Source organism: Pinus tabuliformis, chromosome 7 (genome assembly GCF_031772625.1).
Source record: "Pinus tabuliformis cultivar Carrire ecotype Pingquan chromosome 7, CPIR1, whole genome shotgun sequence".
NCBI classification, from domain to species: Eukaryota; Viridiplantae; Streptophyta; class Pinopsida; order Pinales; family Pinaceae; genus Pinus; species Pinus tabuliformis.
Genome location: NC_142293.1, coordinates 1,540,037,757 through 1,540,053,398, shown reverse-complemented (window position 1 = coordinate 1,540,053,398; position 15,642 = coordinate 1,540,037,757). Strand labels below are relative to the sequence as shown.

Here is a 15,642-nt window from a genome sequence, read left to right as displayed (position 1 = left end):
TCCTGAGTCAAAAAGCTTATTCGTTCATGCATTCATCCTCAACTCAAGCCACAGATTCGCCCTAATATATTGTGGGCCTCGTTTTTCGTACGAATCTCATTTTCCTTTAACATCAGTTTCATACGCAAAACAAAATACCCACAGTACCAAACGAATCCCATTGCCCAACAAAAAGTGATTACTTTCAGATTAAGAAAACTAGGAGAAACCTAATTGTAACACGCGAGACTCAAAAGCCTGTAGTACCCAGCCAATTGCATGCCCCACCAAAATATTAAAGAGATTTTGGTAACCTTTCGGATTTACTTTACGTCCAATACCTCTCTTGCCCTAAGTTTTGAAGTGTGCCGGGGTCTATTTAGTTCCCTGAGTTTAATGCGTTTAATGCTGTGACAGAAAATAATAGACTTTTTTGGATCAGAAGAGGACGGAGAAGAAAAAATGACTGCAAACCCAGACGATATTGTTAGGCCCATAGTTAGCAAACAGTTCTGCTCTACCTCGAAAACAATGTTTGTTGTGAGGAAGAGGCCCTGCGCTGTCAATGGCGGCGGATTTGTAGTCATGGACTGTGGAGGAAACGAAGTATTCAGAGCGGAGGGATGCGGTGCAATGGTTAAACACCAAGCTGTTCTTAATGACGGTGAAGGGAAGGCGATACTCACCCTGAAACGCAAGGTTTTATGAATGACAGACACACTGATTTTTTGATATGTGTATTTTCTTTTCAGTAGAAAAAAACTACTCTTTTTATTAATAAAATGGTAGTACATATTTCTGGTTACATTTTCTATCTATTTTATTTTGGATTATATAATTATCTAAATCTATAGCATTTTTAAAGCATTACCTCAAAATATCTTTAATGATATCCATGAGATTGATATTTTTTTGTTACACAAGATGGTTTGAAATTGTAATGGTTTTTATAAAATAGATGGTTTAAAATAGATTGATGTCCTTCTTTATACCTCTCTTTGATAGGAAATTAGCTGTCTAGTTTTGTTCTCTATAGATATGATCAAATTTTACTTGCTGAAAGGTCTTTGCCAGAGTTTTGATGGGATTCATCCAATTGATTAAAATTGGAGGATTGAAATCATTTTGTCCCTTGACCCATTCTATTATGCCCTTGGCATTTCTATAGATTTGTATTTGATTAATTCCTAACCATTTGGCCGCAATCAATACTCCCCACAACCCTATGATTTCTGCCCTACTATTGGATCCTTTCCCTCCTTCCCACTAAAAGTGATAGAATTTATCAGCCTCAAATTTATCAGCCTCAATATAAATAACTGCTCCACAACCACATGCTCTCCTAGCACAAGCACCATAAAAACAACCCACCTGATAAACCAATTACATTTGTAAAAAAATGTTTAGATTAAGAGTTGATAGGTCTAAATAGTAAAGAATGGCCTAAATTCCAAAGCGTTGGTATCATATTGGCTATTTAGCTTAATTAATAGACAACATGGTTTTATCAAATTTTAATCAATTTTATCAAAAGTTTAATAGAGATTTTTACCAAATTTCTTATTTTTACCAAATATTTAATAAAAAATTTAAACGGTTTAATCTGTAAAATTTAAGTATCTACTATTTTTAAAATATTGAAAAAATACATTTTAAACTTAAAAAATATATTCACAATTAAAAAATATATTCACAATATTGCTTAAAACTTATTGCAAGATTCCAGCAGGAAAACCATTTCTTATATTAATTAAACTTGTCCTCTCAATATAACAATATGGCATGTCTGTATGTATTTTGCAGATTGGTGTGGTGGAGGTATTCAGTTTTCACAAGCACTGGAACGGCTTCGTTAAGGACGAGATCGATGGTAACGAGAAACCCATTTTTAAGGTCACTGCTTCCACCCTTACTTTCTCGGAGAAGAACCCTATTAAGGTCTTCCTCACTAATTCACCGAATACTGGAAAGCGAATGGAATATGAGATTGTGGGCAGTTTCAGTGAACGAGCCTGTGTTATTTATGATGACTCTCATTCAATTATTGCAGAGGTAATTTCCTTGTTTGCTGGTTTATAGTGTGATGGTTTGATTTATAAGAGTCAACCATTTAGGAAGATGATTAATCTGGCAAAAGGTATTGTAAGGATGTTATAGTTTGGACATATTTTTGTTATTCATTTTTCCATAAAATTTCATCAAAAAATTTACTTAAAATATTGGGAATGTTGAGGTTATACAATATTGATGTATTATTTAAAAACTCGACAATATTGATATATTATTTAAAATTTTATATAAAAAATTACTAGAATCGTAGTATTAGTTATCTAAGTTATATAATTTTGGCATAGCCTTATAATATTTAAAAATATAGAATATATTAATAAATTAAAAATATATTTTTGATAATAAAAGAAATAATTTAATGAAAAATTATATAATGAAATATTTTTTTTTATAAAGTTATATTTTTTTAGCTGGACAAAGGTTCAAGGTTCAAGGCTCAAAGCTGGCCAAATGTGGTTTAAAGCCTATTTAAAGGTCAAATCAAGCCGTTTTTCGGACAGGTTACACATCTCAGTTAGATACAACTTAGAAGTAATCATATCTGTACCTATTAAGCCCAACACCAAATAGAGTCCACCACCCTTGAACTCGAAAGCTGCTTACGTGTTATCTAGAGCAGGTAGTCGGTCGTCGGTTCTCAACTGCCCTATAAAACAAAGCTAGCTACTTCCCTCTCCCATCACCCCTCAAAGCTAGCTACTTCCCTCTCCCATCACCCCTCTGAACAACATGCAACTGTAGACTCTTTGCTACACATGAGACTAGGGATTGACTTGTGGAAATTTCCAGAATGATGACGGACATATCCGGACTCATGTCTTACTACTACTCTCCATCCTCCCTTCAATTCCTAAAGTCTGTTCTAAACGTATATGACTTTTCAATCAAATTTGAAAGTTCAATATAAAAAATAATTTAATAATGTAATTTGGATTTTCCAATTTTTTATATATTTTTGAGATCATTATCATTATCAATATAAACTTTGACGATGTGCTTTTATTTTGATAATAATATGAATAAATATTTTTAATCTTCATCAATAATATATTCATAAAAAAATATTTATACTATTAAAATAATTTAAATGTATGAATGTTAGGCATTTTAGATTGAAAAAGTAAGAACTGTAAAACAAATTTATGTCATATTTGTTATTTGAAGATGTATTAGGGATAGCTTTAAGTCTTTTTAATATAAATGTTATGATTACCTATTATTATATGTGATTACCAATCATTAGATTTGAGTTTGAACTTTATTTTTATTTTAAAAATATCTTAATAATATATTTTATTTTCAACTCATCTATATTTTTAGAAAGAAATTAACATTAAAATATATTTGAAAAAAATATCTATCAACATTATAATATTTTTTATTTTTAAATTACATAATCAATTTTCTTATATAAATCCATAATACATAATCAATTCTCTTATATAAATCCATAACACATCAATAAGAAATGTTTACAGCACTTATAGACATCTATGGACCTAATCACATCATAATTCATTTGTTCGAACCAAAAAATATGGTTCATCGTCTTTAATATTTTTTATTTTTGATTTTTAAATTAGATCATCAATTCTCTCATATAAATAAAAAACACATAAATAAAAGATGTTTACAGCAGCCATAAGCTATTTAATATTTTCTACATATTATTTCATTTTTTTTTTCTATAATTTAGACAAAAATTCAAATCTTTATTCGTGTCTTTCTTCTGTTAGGTTTTGCTGAAACTCAAATAAATGTTTAGAAACCCATGTGCATCATCTTTTGCATGTCCATTCACTTATATTTTTGTGCATTCACTTATATTTTTGTGCCTGTTATAAGGTCTGTGTTTGAGGCTCCTGTTGTAATGAAAGTCTGCACATAACGCTGACATTAGGCTTGTTATATGTTGCGCAGGTGAAACTAAATGATGCCATAACAGATGTGATGGGGAACATGAAGAACATATACAACGTTGTAGTGCAGCCGGGAATTGATCAAGCATTTGTATTTGGGTTGGTAACAGTTCTGTACAAACTTAGTGGAGACGATTCCTAATCCTGACAGCAGTGATATTTTATTAGCTATAGCTAATTATGTAAACATATAGATGCTCCTTGAAAAAGAAAGGAGGCATGGAATAAGAAGTCTAGCCATTCCTCCTATCTTAATGTATCACAACATGTGGAATACTTTGGTTTTTAGTTATTTTAAAAATGGAATTGGCTTTGATGGAGATGTGACCCTGAAAGTAGAAAGTTCGAGTGAAATTTGGTGAAAATAATATGATGAGAGATTGTCAGTACCTCCATGGCAGCTGAAAGCTCTTAAATTCCAGATGTTAAATGCCCTGTAAATGATGAAGAACGAACGTGGGCTTTTTCAACTATACATAAATAAATTTATTACGAACGTGGCTTTTCCAACTATACAAACAAATGTGTTCCAAAACTCTTCGTTTTTCGAATTTGCTTGCACGACTACGTTTTATTGTCTAAATTCGTATTCTTTCCCATTAAAGTGGCTAATCAAACGAATAATAAGACCTCATGGAATGTGTTCAAGGTCGATTACGAACGTGGGCTTTTCCAACTATACATAAATAAATTTATTCCAAAGCTTTTCGTTTTTCGACTTTGCTTGCACGATTACGTTTTATTGTATAAATTCGTGATTCTTTCCCAATAAAATGGCTAATCAAACGAATAATACGAACTTGAACCTTTCGCAGTAAGTTCAAGGTCGCTTCTTTCACATATTGCGGTTTATTGGGAGTTAGGGCTTGTAATTTTATTAAAATCTTGTCGCTTTTTTTTATATCTTCACTCTTTTGTCCTTTAGAATGGGAGATAATGTCTTCTTTGTTCGGGTGTTTCTCCACACATAAGAGTATATCTCCGTAAGTGCTCGCCTTCGGTTTCACTCTTTTTGTTCCATTATCCTATTTGCTAGGTAATTATGACTACTTCATGGTGGCCTATCTAATTTTCATGGTTGCGCATCCAATTCATTTTCCTCTCATTGGTGGCATTTGTTTGGATGCGAGCCAATGGCAAAACACTTTCATTCAGTTCCTCTCGAAGTGAGGAAAGAAATTCTCCATCTAAAGGCTAAGGAGTTTGATGACTCCCTATATTTTTCTGATTCTAATATTGGAGGCAATAGCCTCAAGTGAGTTTCTGATCAGGGGAACTTCAAGAAGCTTAGGCATCACTTTCTTCACTCCCTTTCTCTACAAGACAAATGGAATCATTCCTCCATATGGTTATTCATAACAAGTAGGTTGACAACTACAAATTGTTTGTAGGTTAGGAGGATCTCAAGATAATTCTATGGGACATTTTCTACAACCTACAAGGGTGGAGCGGTTTGTGGTATCTGATTCGGGTATTGAGCCTCATGAGTCACATGAAGCACCAATAGTTATTAATTCTTCTGCTTGAAACTCTCCTCAAGAAAACTCTTCTCTCTTCTTTCTGGTCATCATTTCTGACTAATGGTCTCTGTTGCCTAATGCACTTGTCTCAAGGGTGGGATAATCCATGGGTTTGCACTAGTCTTCATAGCGGGTTTATGGCATGGAACTTTGGAACACAATTCTCTTTTCGTTTTTTGTTTTAGGATGCAGTTTGACATGGCAGTTTGGAACACAATTCATTTTTTGTTTTCTGGATGTGTTTCAAATGTAATTGCCTGGTTGGTATTAGAAACTGTGTTTTATCGCTCCCTCGTCTCTATATAGTCTTCCTAAATTTTGTAAAAGTCTCAAGATATCACTGCACAAGTACATCAAGTATGTAAGGATAGCCTTGTCTATGCGACAATCAAAATTTTGTATCCTAAATTTCATGGTGTCTTTTGGTTATTCCTAGTTGAAGTAATAACCTCAGAATGTGTTTTTTTGGAAGTATGATCAGCTATCAATGTAACATCTTTTAGCATGAATCGAAATCTTTTGACGAAGCTTACAAAAAAAAGAACCTCATGGAATAAAAAGATGTAACGATTCTAAAGCTTAAAATAGGCCACCAAAATCTTAATTAGTTAGTCACATTTGGCTTTGCAGATTGGACGAGGTGAGGCGAAATAGAATCTGGACTCCATTACTAAGAAGGGGATTTATTTGTGGTCGTTTCCAATAATGTAGGTTAATTAATTTTTCAAAAGTTTTATTAAATGAAATTCTATAATTAAAATTTATTTATCATTAAAATTATATAAATTAATTTAGCCATATAAACAATGTAGAAATTCCTATGCAGATTCAATACTGCTCATGTAATTTACTAAAACATAAAACTTGAATCTACTCCACTCATTTGCGGAAAGGAATTCACAATTGAGAAAGGAAATCATAAACATGCGACATGAATCAATACACAAACACGGAGAATTATCTAGGGGAAAGAAACTGCTCAAAACCCCTTCCTATCTGTATTGCATTAATAAAAAAATAGAGAATAAATAAAATGCTTGCTCAAGCCTAAGCAACCTCTACACTAGTATAGTCTATCTCACTGCTTCACAAGTAGAGTCTGGTTAATAATTAACCAAATTCCTGCTCGCCCAATTCCCTATTTCCTTGCGTTGTTCAATAAGTAATTATCCCCTATTAATTAGGGAAATTATCCATCCATAACTGTGCAATCCCTGTAGGCCCTTCTCTGACTGCATGCACCACCTATACAATTCGGAATTGTTTGCAACTGATAGTACACTGCCCTTGAACTCCAATCTCAACCTGCATGCATCAATTATTCTGGGCTTATCGATGAGTTAACTAGTTCATCACTAAGGTACACACCGCACTACTGGACCCTCCACTAGTTCTCTAACAGTTAGAACTAGTTAAAAACATAATAACTCAAATTAATTGAAATAGATTGCTAGAAATTAGAAATCAATCATACTAAACTGAACTCAAGTATCTCTTACTCGAATTAACTAGTTAATTGAGTGATAAGTGGCATATCACCTCAATTAACTACTTCCAAGTATTTTACTGAAATTGAAATTTGAAATTTAATCTAGTTTGACCAAGGTAAAGTCAAAACTAGATTTTCTTGTTGCATTTTCAACACTCTCTCTCAAGAAGAAATGGCTTATCTGATACCCCTATCCTAGCTTTATGAAACTCAAATTTTCCTTTTGACAATTCCTTTGTCAAAATATATGCATCTTGTTCCTCTTTAGGAATGCACTCTTGCAAAAACATGAACTGCCTCCACACGCAATCTCATAGATGGTGATACCAGATGTAAATATGCTTGGATCGATAATGAAATTCATGATTCTGAGAGAGTTTGGTACAACTTTTATTATCACATTAAATCATAGTAGGATCCATCATCTGACCAAATAACCCAACAATAATCTTTCTCATATAGATCACCTCACATGTTGCTTAACTTGCAACCGTGTACTTTGCTTCTTCTAAGTTGAGTGCAATAGATCTCTACTTCTCGCTACACCAAGAAACTGATGATGACCCACCACTGAAAATTCCTCTTGATGTGCTCTTCCTGTCTAATGGACTCCCCACCCAATCTGCATTTGTGAAGCCTTACAACTTCACTCCCTTTATTCATCTATACCAAAGACCAAACTAAGTGGTGCCTCTGAGGTATCTCAACACATGCTTTGTTTCCTTCCAATACAGTTTGGTTGGCTTAACCATTGCTTGACTAAGTTGGTTAACTGCATAACACATGTTTAGTCGTGTGTTCACTAAATACATAAGTGAACTCACAATCTTCATATAAATGGTAGCCTCAACTTCCTCACCTGAAATGGCATCGCCTTTCCTCCAACTGCCTACTAGAGGAGTGTCCATGGGTTGGTGCTCTCCATGTGGAACATCTTCAGTATCTCATTGGCATACTTACTTTGAGAGACAAGCAATTCCCCATGTCCTTTCCATACTTCCAAACTGAGGAGATAATGCATGAGCCCCATATCCTTCATTTCGAATTCTCTTGCAAGATCCTCTTTGCAAGATTTGAGCAACTTCACATCGTCGGTTAAAATTAAATCATCGACATATATTACTATAATCAATAATTTACCTTCAACAATAATATGGTAAAGGTTTGCATCTTCTTCACTTTTGGTGAAGCCCAACCCGGTAACATAGTTGTCGATCACGGTGTACCAAGCACGGGGTGCTTTCTTCAATCCATAGAACACTCACTTGAGTCTGCACACATGTGACTCTCTGTCAAAGATCTCAAAACCTTCTGGTTGCTCAGTGTACACCTCTTCCTCCATATTTCCATTGAGGAATGTTGTCTTCACATCCATCAAGTGGATCTTCCATCCCATCTGCGCTGCAATTGCTAGAATTGATCTTATCGAAGAGTACTTTTATATTGGAGAAAAGATCTCCTCATAGTCAATTCCCTCCACTTGAGAGGACCCCTTGGCCATAGTTCTAGCCTTCTATTTCTCGATGCTAATGTATGCTACTTGCTTCAACTTAAAGATCCATCTCGAACCCACCACTGATTTGTCCTCTTGGGACCACTTCCCAAACATTGTTTCTGATAATGGAATCATATTCCTCTACCATAGCATCAACCCATACTAGTTTCTCTACAACTTCCTTGAATGAGGATGGCTCTGTCTCTACAAGCTCACTCATTAGAGCCACGTATCTAGTGTACTGATCTGGTGACCTCCTTTACCTATACTGTGATGTGGGTGCTCCCACATTCTCTCTAGCATCAAGCAATAATTTTTCAGATTCCCTAGTTCATTTCCTTCCATCTCTCGATGCCTTTTCTTGAGTGGATGTCTCCACTCTCTACTTCTCTACTTTTGGCTACTTCACAACTTCTTGAAGTTATTCTTTTGGAGCTAAAAGCTCCTCAATTGAATGCAACTGAAGCTCTCTCTCAAGAGAACACCTCATTTCCTTCTCCTCATCAAACTTCACATCTCTACAAACAACTGTCATCCTAAGAGATGACAAGTACACACGATAGTTATGAGGTGTTTCTGTGTACCCCAAAAATATGCCCAACTTTGTTATTAGCTCTAGCTCTTTCCTTGAGTCCTTGGAAACATGTTAGTAAAATGATGATCCAAAGATCCTAAAGTGTGACACATCTAGCTTCTTCCCTGAAAAGGCTTCCTCTGGTGTACTCATTCCAAGAATCCTATGAGGACTACTATTCTACAAATAGACCATTGTGTTGGATGCTTTAGCCCAAAAGTGCAGTGGTATGACTTGGTCATGCAACATCGCCCTTGCTGCTCCCACAATACTTTTGTTCTTCCTCTCAGCCACCCCATTCTTCTATGGGTTGTGGGGTGTTGTCAACTCCCGTTGAATGCCTTCCTTTGCACATAAATTTTTAAACTCATTTGACACATACTCACCTTTGTTATCACTCCTAAGAGCCTTCACTTTCTTACCCATCTCTTTCTCAACAAGTGCTTTAAATTCAACAAACTTGGAGAATGTATGGTCTTTCTTTTGCATGAAGAAGATCCAACACTTTCGTGAGAAATCATCTACAAATATTACATAATACTTGTGCTTGGCAGTGGAGGCTATCGAGAAAGGTCCACACACATCAGAGTGAAATATTTTGAGTATTTCTTGCGCTTTACTGCTAGGATCATGGAAGGTGGCTTTTGTGTACTTCCCCAAAGTACACCCTTTGCATGTATCTCACTGATCTAGTGCTCCTTTGGGAAGTCCTGTAGAAATTTGTTGCATGATCTTCAAAGCAACATGATGCAAATGGCCAAGTCTTCTATGTCATAATTCACTGATATTTCGGCTCTGCACCTTCGCTGATTTTGTACTTAATGATGCACAATCTTCCACATCTAATTTGTATAGGTTCTTCACACAAACCTCGATCCTCTTCACTTTTCCCATGGCGATGTGTTTGAGGAAATAATTTCATTTGCTAAATATCACATATTAACCATAGTATTCCAACATAACAACTAAAATAAGATTCTTCTTCAGACCAGGAACATAGATGACATCCTTGAGTTTGAGAGGGGAGCTAGACGCCTTCCAAAAAGTAATTGTACCAATATCAGTTGCGTTATACCTTCCATCATCTCCCATCTCGATGTGCATCTAGAGGTCCTTCTCCTCCAAGTCACTGAAGAATTCTCGGTTTCCCACCATATGGAATGAGTCTCCACTATCCAAATACCACACATTACCCATCACCATGCTCACCATACATGCAATGCGGGTGAAATAAAGCTTGAACTATGAAGCCAAAACTTCACCCGTCGCTCCTCCTGAGGGTTTCTTTCCAGCCTTCTTGTGTGGACACTTTATGGCATAATGTCCCAGTTCATGACAATGAAAGCACTTGATTTTGGACAAGTCTCTCTTCTTTCCCCCTTGACCAGATTCTCCTTTGGATTGGGATTTATTCCCTTTCCCTTTGTTTTTTTTTCTAGCCAAGGCACATTTCTCCTCATCCACAACCTTGGATGAGGTCCCATTTGTAGTATTCTACCTTATCTCCTCTTGTACCAAATCCGATCAAAGGCATTCCATTTGGTAGCAGTGAAAAATTTAAGGATGAAAAATTATCTTGAAGTTTAAAAACATTGGCGAATCTCACTAGTCCCTAATATGCAAACTATAAAAAATTTATTGATGTATTTGTAAAATTATTAAAATTCATAATGATTTTATATATACTCTCTATATAATGTTTGTGATTTTTAAGGTAAAATAATTTTATATTATAAAATTTGGGCAAATCATTTTTGTAAAAATTGGAAATTGGCGAAACTTTTTTTTGGAAAAATCATGGAAAATTAGCCCACTTGCGAATATTAGCCCCTAAAATTTTCCATGTTTGGTAGCTTCTCCTTCCCATTTACCGAATCCTAGTAGCTGTGCTAGCTCTTGGGAAGGCCTAGAAGGGCTGCTTATGAGATCATCCTCCACAACAGTTACCCCAAATCCTCCAAGTTCATCACGACATTGTGTGAATTAGCTCAGGTACTCTTGAATTGATTCAATCTTTTGCATCTTGATATTCCAAAGGTAGTCCTTCAACACCAACTTCCTGTGCTCACTATTGTTCTGGAAGAGCTATGTTAGTGCTTGCCACATTACATACATGGTTTCTTTCTCATGGAGATTGGAGACTATGTGATCCTTCACACCTTCCAATATGATCCTCCTTGCCTTACCTGTAAACTTCTTCCATTCTGCTAGATCTTGAACATCAATAGCTAGTGGTTTTGGGATATCAATATCTATGAATTCCTTCAACCCATTATCCTCCATCACTGCCTCCATCTTGTCCTTCCAAGCAACAAAATTCGAGCTGCTGTCGAGGGCATACTCGAGCCTTAGTCCATAGAAGGACATCCTGCTAGCTCTTGAAATTGATCCTGCAAATGTGATTCTCCTACAAAGACAATTTCAAATTGTCTTCTCTAATATGAATCTTTCTCTCATACGATGTAGAAATTCCTCTGTATATTTAAATCTTCTCATGTAATTTACTAAAACATAAAACTTGAATCTACTCTACTCATTTGCCGAAAGAAATTCACAATCGAGAAAGGAAATCATAAACATGTGACATGAATCAATTCACAAACAGGAATAATTATCTAGGGGAAAGAAAATGCTCAAAACCCCTTCCTATTTGTATTGCATTAATCATAAAATATAGAAGAAATGCAATGCTTGTTCAAGCCTAAGCAACCTCTGCAATAGTATAATTTATCTCTCTGCCTCACAAGATGTGTCTGTTCAATACTTAAAACAAATTATTGCCTGCCCAAATCCCTATTTCCTTGTTTTGTTCAATAAGGAATTAGCTCCTATTAATTAGGGAAACTACCCATCAAGAACTGTGCAATCCGTGTAATCCCTTCTCTGACCACATGCACCACATATACATTCTGGAATTGCCTATAATTAATAGTACACTTTCCTTGAACTCCAATCTCAACTGGGTAAATAGAGTTTCCTGCATGCATCAATTATTCTAGGTTGATTGATGACTTACTTGGTTGATCAGTGAGGTACATACCCCACTACTGGGTCCTCCACTAGTTCTCTAATAGTTAGAACTAGTTAAAATCATAATAACTCAAATTAACTCAAACTGATTGCTAGAAATTAGAAATCAATCATACTATAAAGAACTCAAGTGGCTCCTACTTGAATTAACTGAGTTAACTGAGTGATAAGTTTCATATCACCTCACTTAACTACCTCCAAGTATTTTACTAAAATTGAATTTCAAATTTTAATCTAGTTTGACCAAGGCAAAGTCAAAACTAGATTTTCTTGTTGCATTTTCAAGAAACAATACTAGTTAAACGTTAATAAATAACAAATTATAATAGAAATTAAAATACTTAATTTATATATTTCTTAATATTTATTTAAAATTATTATTATTCCTCATCAATTATAAAATAAATTCATATATATATATATATATATATATATATATATATATATATATATATATATATCTATATATATATATATATAAGCAATAAAAATCAAATGATACATGCAAAAATAATATATTTTTAAAAATTAAATTGTAAAGTAAACAATGTATAACTCTATATATATATATATATATATATATATATATATATATATAAGCAATAAAAATCAAATGATACATGCAAAAATAATATATTTTTTAAAATTAAATTGTAAAGTAAACAATGTATAACTATATATATATATATATATATATATATATATATATATATAAGCAATAAAAATAAAATGATACATGCAAAAATAATATATTTTTTAAAATTAAATTGTAAAGTAAACAATGTATAACTATCTTTAATATCAATCTCAATCCTTTATTGTGATTACTACTAAACATGTTCCATAAATATTATGTGGAGGTTAATTCTTTACCATTCACTAAATAATTATTGATAACTAAATTCTTATATATATCAAAATTTTTGGTTTCATATGATCTAACTCATTATTGCAAGTTACTACTTGTGCATTGAATACAATAACCTACCAAAACTATTGAATAAGTAAACCACCTGATAACTCGAATATGTAGTAAACAATTGCAATCAACACTCCCCTTAATTTTGAATTCATCTTCATTATAATTTTCAGCACAAACAATTCCTAAGCATTGTATTTGAAATTCAAAACTTGGTTTTTCTAATGGTTTTATAAAGATGTCTTTGAACTGATTTTTGGAATTAAAAAATTAAAGATTGACTTCATCATTGTTGAATAACTCTTATATGAAGTGAAAATGAATGTCAATGTGTTTACTTTTGTAGTGAAAGACGTGATTTCTAGAAAGTGTAATAGATTAATTATTATCATAAAAAATAGGAGTTGGCTCCTTCTTATCTTCAGGCTCAAGATCCCCTATCAATCTTCTTAACCAAATTGGTTGGCATGTTATTCTTGTCGCTACTACATACTCTTCTTTTGTTGATGAAATATAGACAATGTGTTTCTTCTTGGATTCCCATGAAATCAATCTTGTACCTAGGTGAAATGCATATCTTGAGGTACTCTTTCTGTCATCATTACTTCCTTGAAAATCACTATCTATGTAACCAACGTGATGGTTATATTTGAAATCAATGTATAGAATTCCACACTGTATTTTTCTTCCAATATACCTTAAAATCCATTTTCTTGCTTTCCGATGGGTTTCTTTTGGTGACTCCATAAACTTGGATATAAGGCTAACTAAATACATTATGTCAGGACTTGTCACAATGAGATACATTGGGCTACCTATTAGCTACTTGTACAAAGTGGAATTGACTACTAGATTATTATCATTTTTTATTAGGACACTTGATGTGTTTGTTGTCTTGCACTCACTTCTCTTGAACCTTGTCAAAATGGCTCTTACACACTTTGCGTGGAAAATGAGAATTCACTTTTTAAACTCCTCAGCTTGTATTCCAGGAAAGTATCTCTTGTGGTCAAGATTGGTAATGTCAAATTCCTTCTCCATCATTGTTTGAAAATCTTCAAGTCACACATTTCATATGTAAAGTGTATCAACGACATAAATGCAAACAATCAAAATATCACCTTGTAGATGTAATTTTGTATAAAGAGTGTGCTCATTAATGATGTGTTTGAATAATTTTATGAGAAGATAAGAATCAATTATACGGTACCATGCTCGAGGGACTTGTTTTAAACCATACAAAGTATTTTATAACTTTCAGCACTTGACTCTTGACTTCATATCCTACAGGTTGATCTACATAAACTTATTCCTTCAAGATACCATTAAAGTTGTTGATTTGAAATCCATTTGGTAAAATAGCCAATGCGTTTTGCTATTATTGCCAATATTGTTTTCATAGTGTCCAACCTTGCTACTAAGGTGAAGGTTTCTTCACAATCTACTCCAGGCTGCTATGTAAAGCCTTTTGTTAAAATCTAGCTTTATGTTTTTAATTTTCCCTTTTTCATTAAACTTGGTATTATAGACTCATTTGACTCCAACAATTATTTTTCCTGTTGGTATATATATAATATTCCATGTGTCATTCTAATATATTGCTGCAATTTCCTCATTCATAGCTTCAATTCATTCTTTCTTTTTTACTACTTCTTAAAAATATGTTAGTCGACAAGACAACAAGGCAAAATGTACTTATCCATTATCTAGTTGTTCATAAATGTCTTTGAAATGTCTTAATTTTTGTGGAATGGTGGGATCAAATTTGTTACTTGAGGATGGACTATGTGCATTTTGTCCTCGTTGATTTCCCCCTTCAACTGGAACTTGTATCCATGGAAGTCCTTGTCTTGTTTGTTCTACTTGTGTTGCTTCACTTAATTCAAATGCATTTCAAAACACTTGATTCCTATTTGTTCTATTATCTCATTCATTCCATGATTGATCTTTAAATAATTTAAAATCCCTTGAAGTAATTGCATTCTTGGTGATAGGATTGTACAATTTATAAGCCTTAGATTCTTCACTGCAGCCAAAAAATATGTATTTTTCACTTATGTCATCAAATTTTCATATCATTTCTTTTGGAACATGTGGATAGGATACACGACCAAAGGTAGTCAAGTGTGATACAATTGCCTTCATACCACTCCAAGATTCTAAGGGAAATATTTATTTAACACTTTTGGTTGGATATTTGTTCAAAATAAATATTGATTATGCTATTGATTCTACCCAATACTCATTTGGAAAATTCTTTACCTTCAACATGCTTCTTGCGATATTCATGATGGTCTAATTTTTCCATTATGATACTCCATTTTGTTGTGGAGTGTACCTTTTTGTAATTTGTCTTATGATACCTTAATCCTTGAAATATGTTGTAAATCCTATAGAATCATATTCACCTCTGTCATTTGATATTGATACTTTATTTTTCTTTCCACTTTACTTCTTTGCAATGGATTTAAACCACTTGATTTTTTCAATATATCAGATCTTTTAATGAAGAAGACCTATGTCATTTTGTTAAAATCATCAATAAAGGTTAGAAAGTAGAAACTTCCTCCTATTGACTTGGTTTGTGTGATACCACTGGTAAACCTGTCTCCTTTTTATGACATTTTACATTGAACATGTGACTAAA

At 33.6% G+C, this 15,642-nt stretch overlaps 1 protein-coding gene across 1 annotated transcript; it reads left to right on the top strand.

Moving 5' to 3' along the window:
• Positions 1-336: 336 nt before the first annotated feature.
• On the top strand, positions 337-4,288 carry LOC149253763 (protein LURP-one-related 16-like). The gene is made up of 3 exons (XM_089456919.1): positions 337-678; positions 1,783-2,031; positions 3,970-4,288. The coding sequence occupies exons 1-3, from the start codon at positions 442-444 to the stop codon at positions 4,108-4,110; spliced, it is 627 nt and encodes a 208-aa protein (XP_089313045.1). The 5' UTR covers positions 337-441; the 3' UTR covers positions 4,111-4,288.
• Positions 4,289-15,642: the final 11,354 nt, after the last annotated feature.

Bases quoted from the DNA above. Each gene is read 5' to 3' on its own strand.
- LOC149253763 (XM_089456919.1), top strand. From the start codon at position 442: ATGACTGCAAACCCAGACGATATTGTTAGGCCCATAGTTAGCAAACAG. The intron at 679-1,782 runs GTTTTATGAATG...TGTATTTTGCAG, and splicing joins TACTCACCCTGAAACGCAAG to ATTGGTGTGGTGGAGGTATT. The intron at 2,032-3,969 runs GTAATTTCCTTG...TATGTTGCGCAG, and splicing joins CTCATTCAATTATTGCAGAG to GTGAAACTAAATGATGCCAT.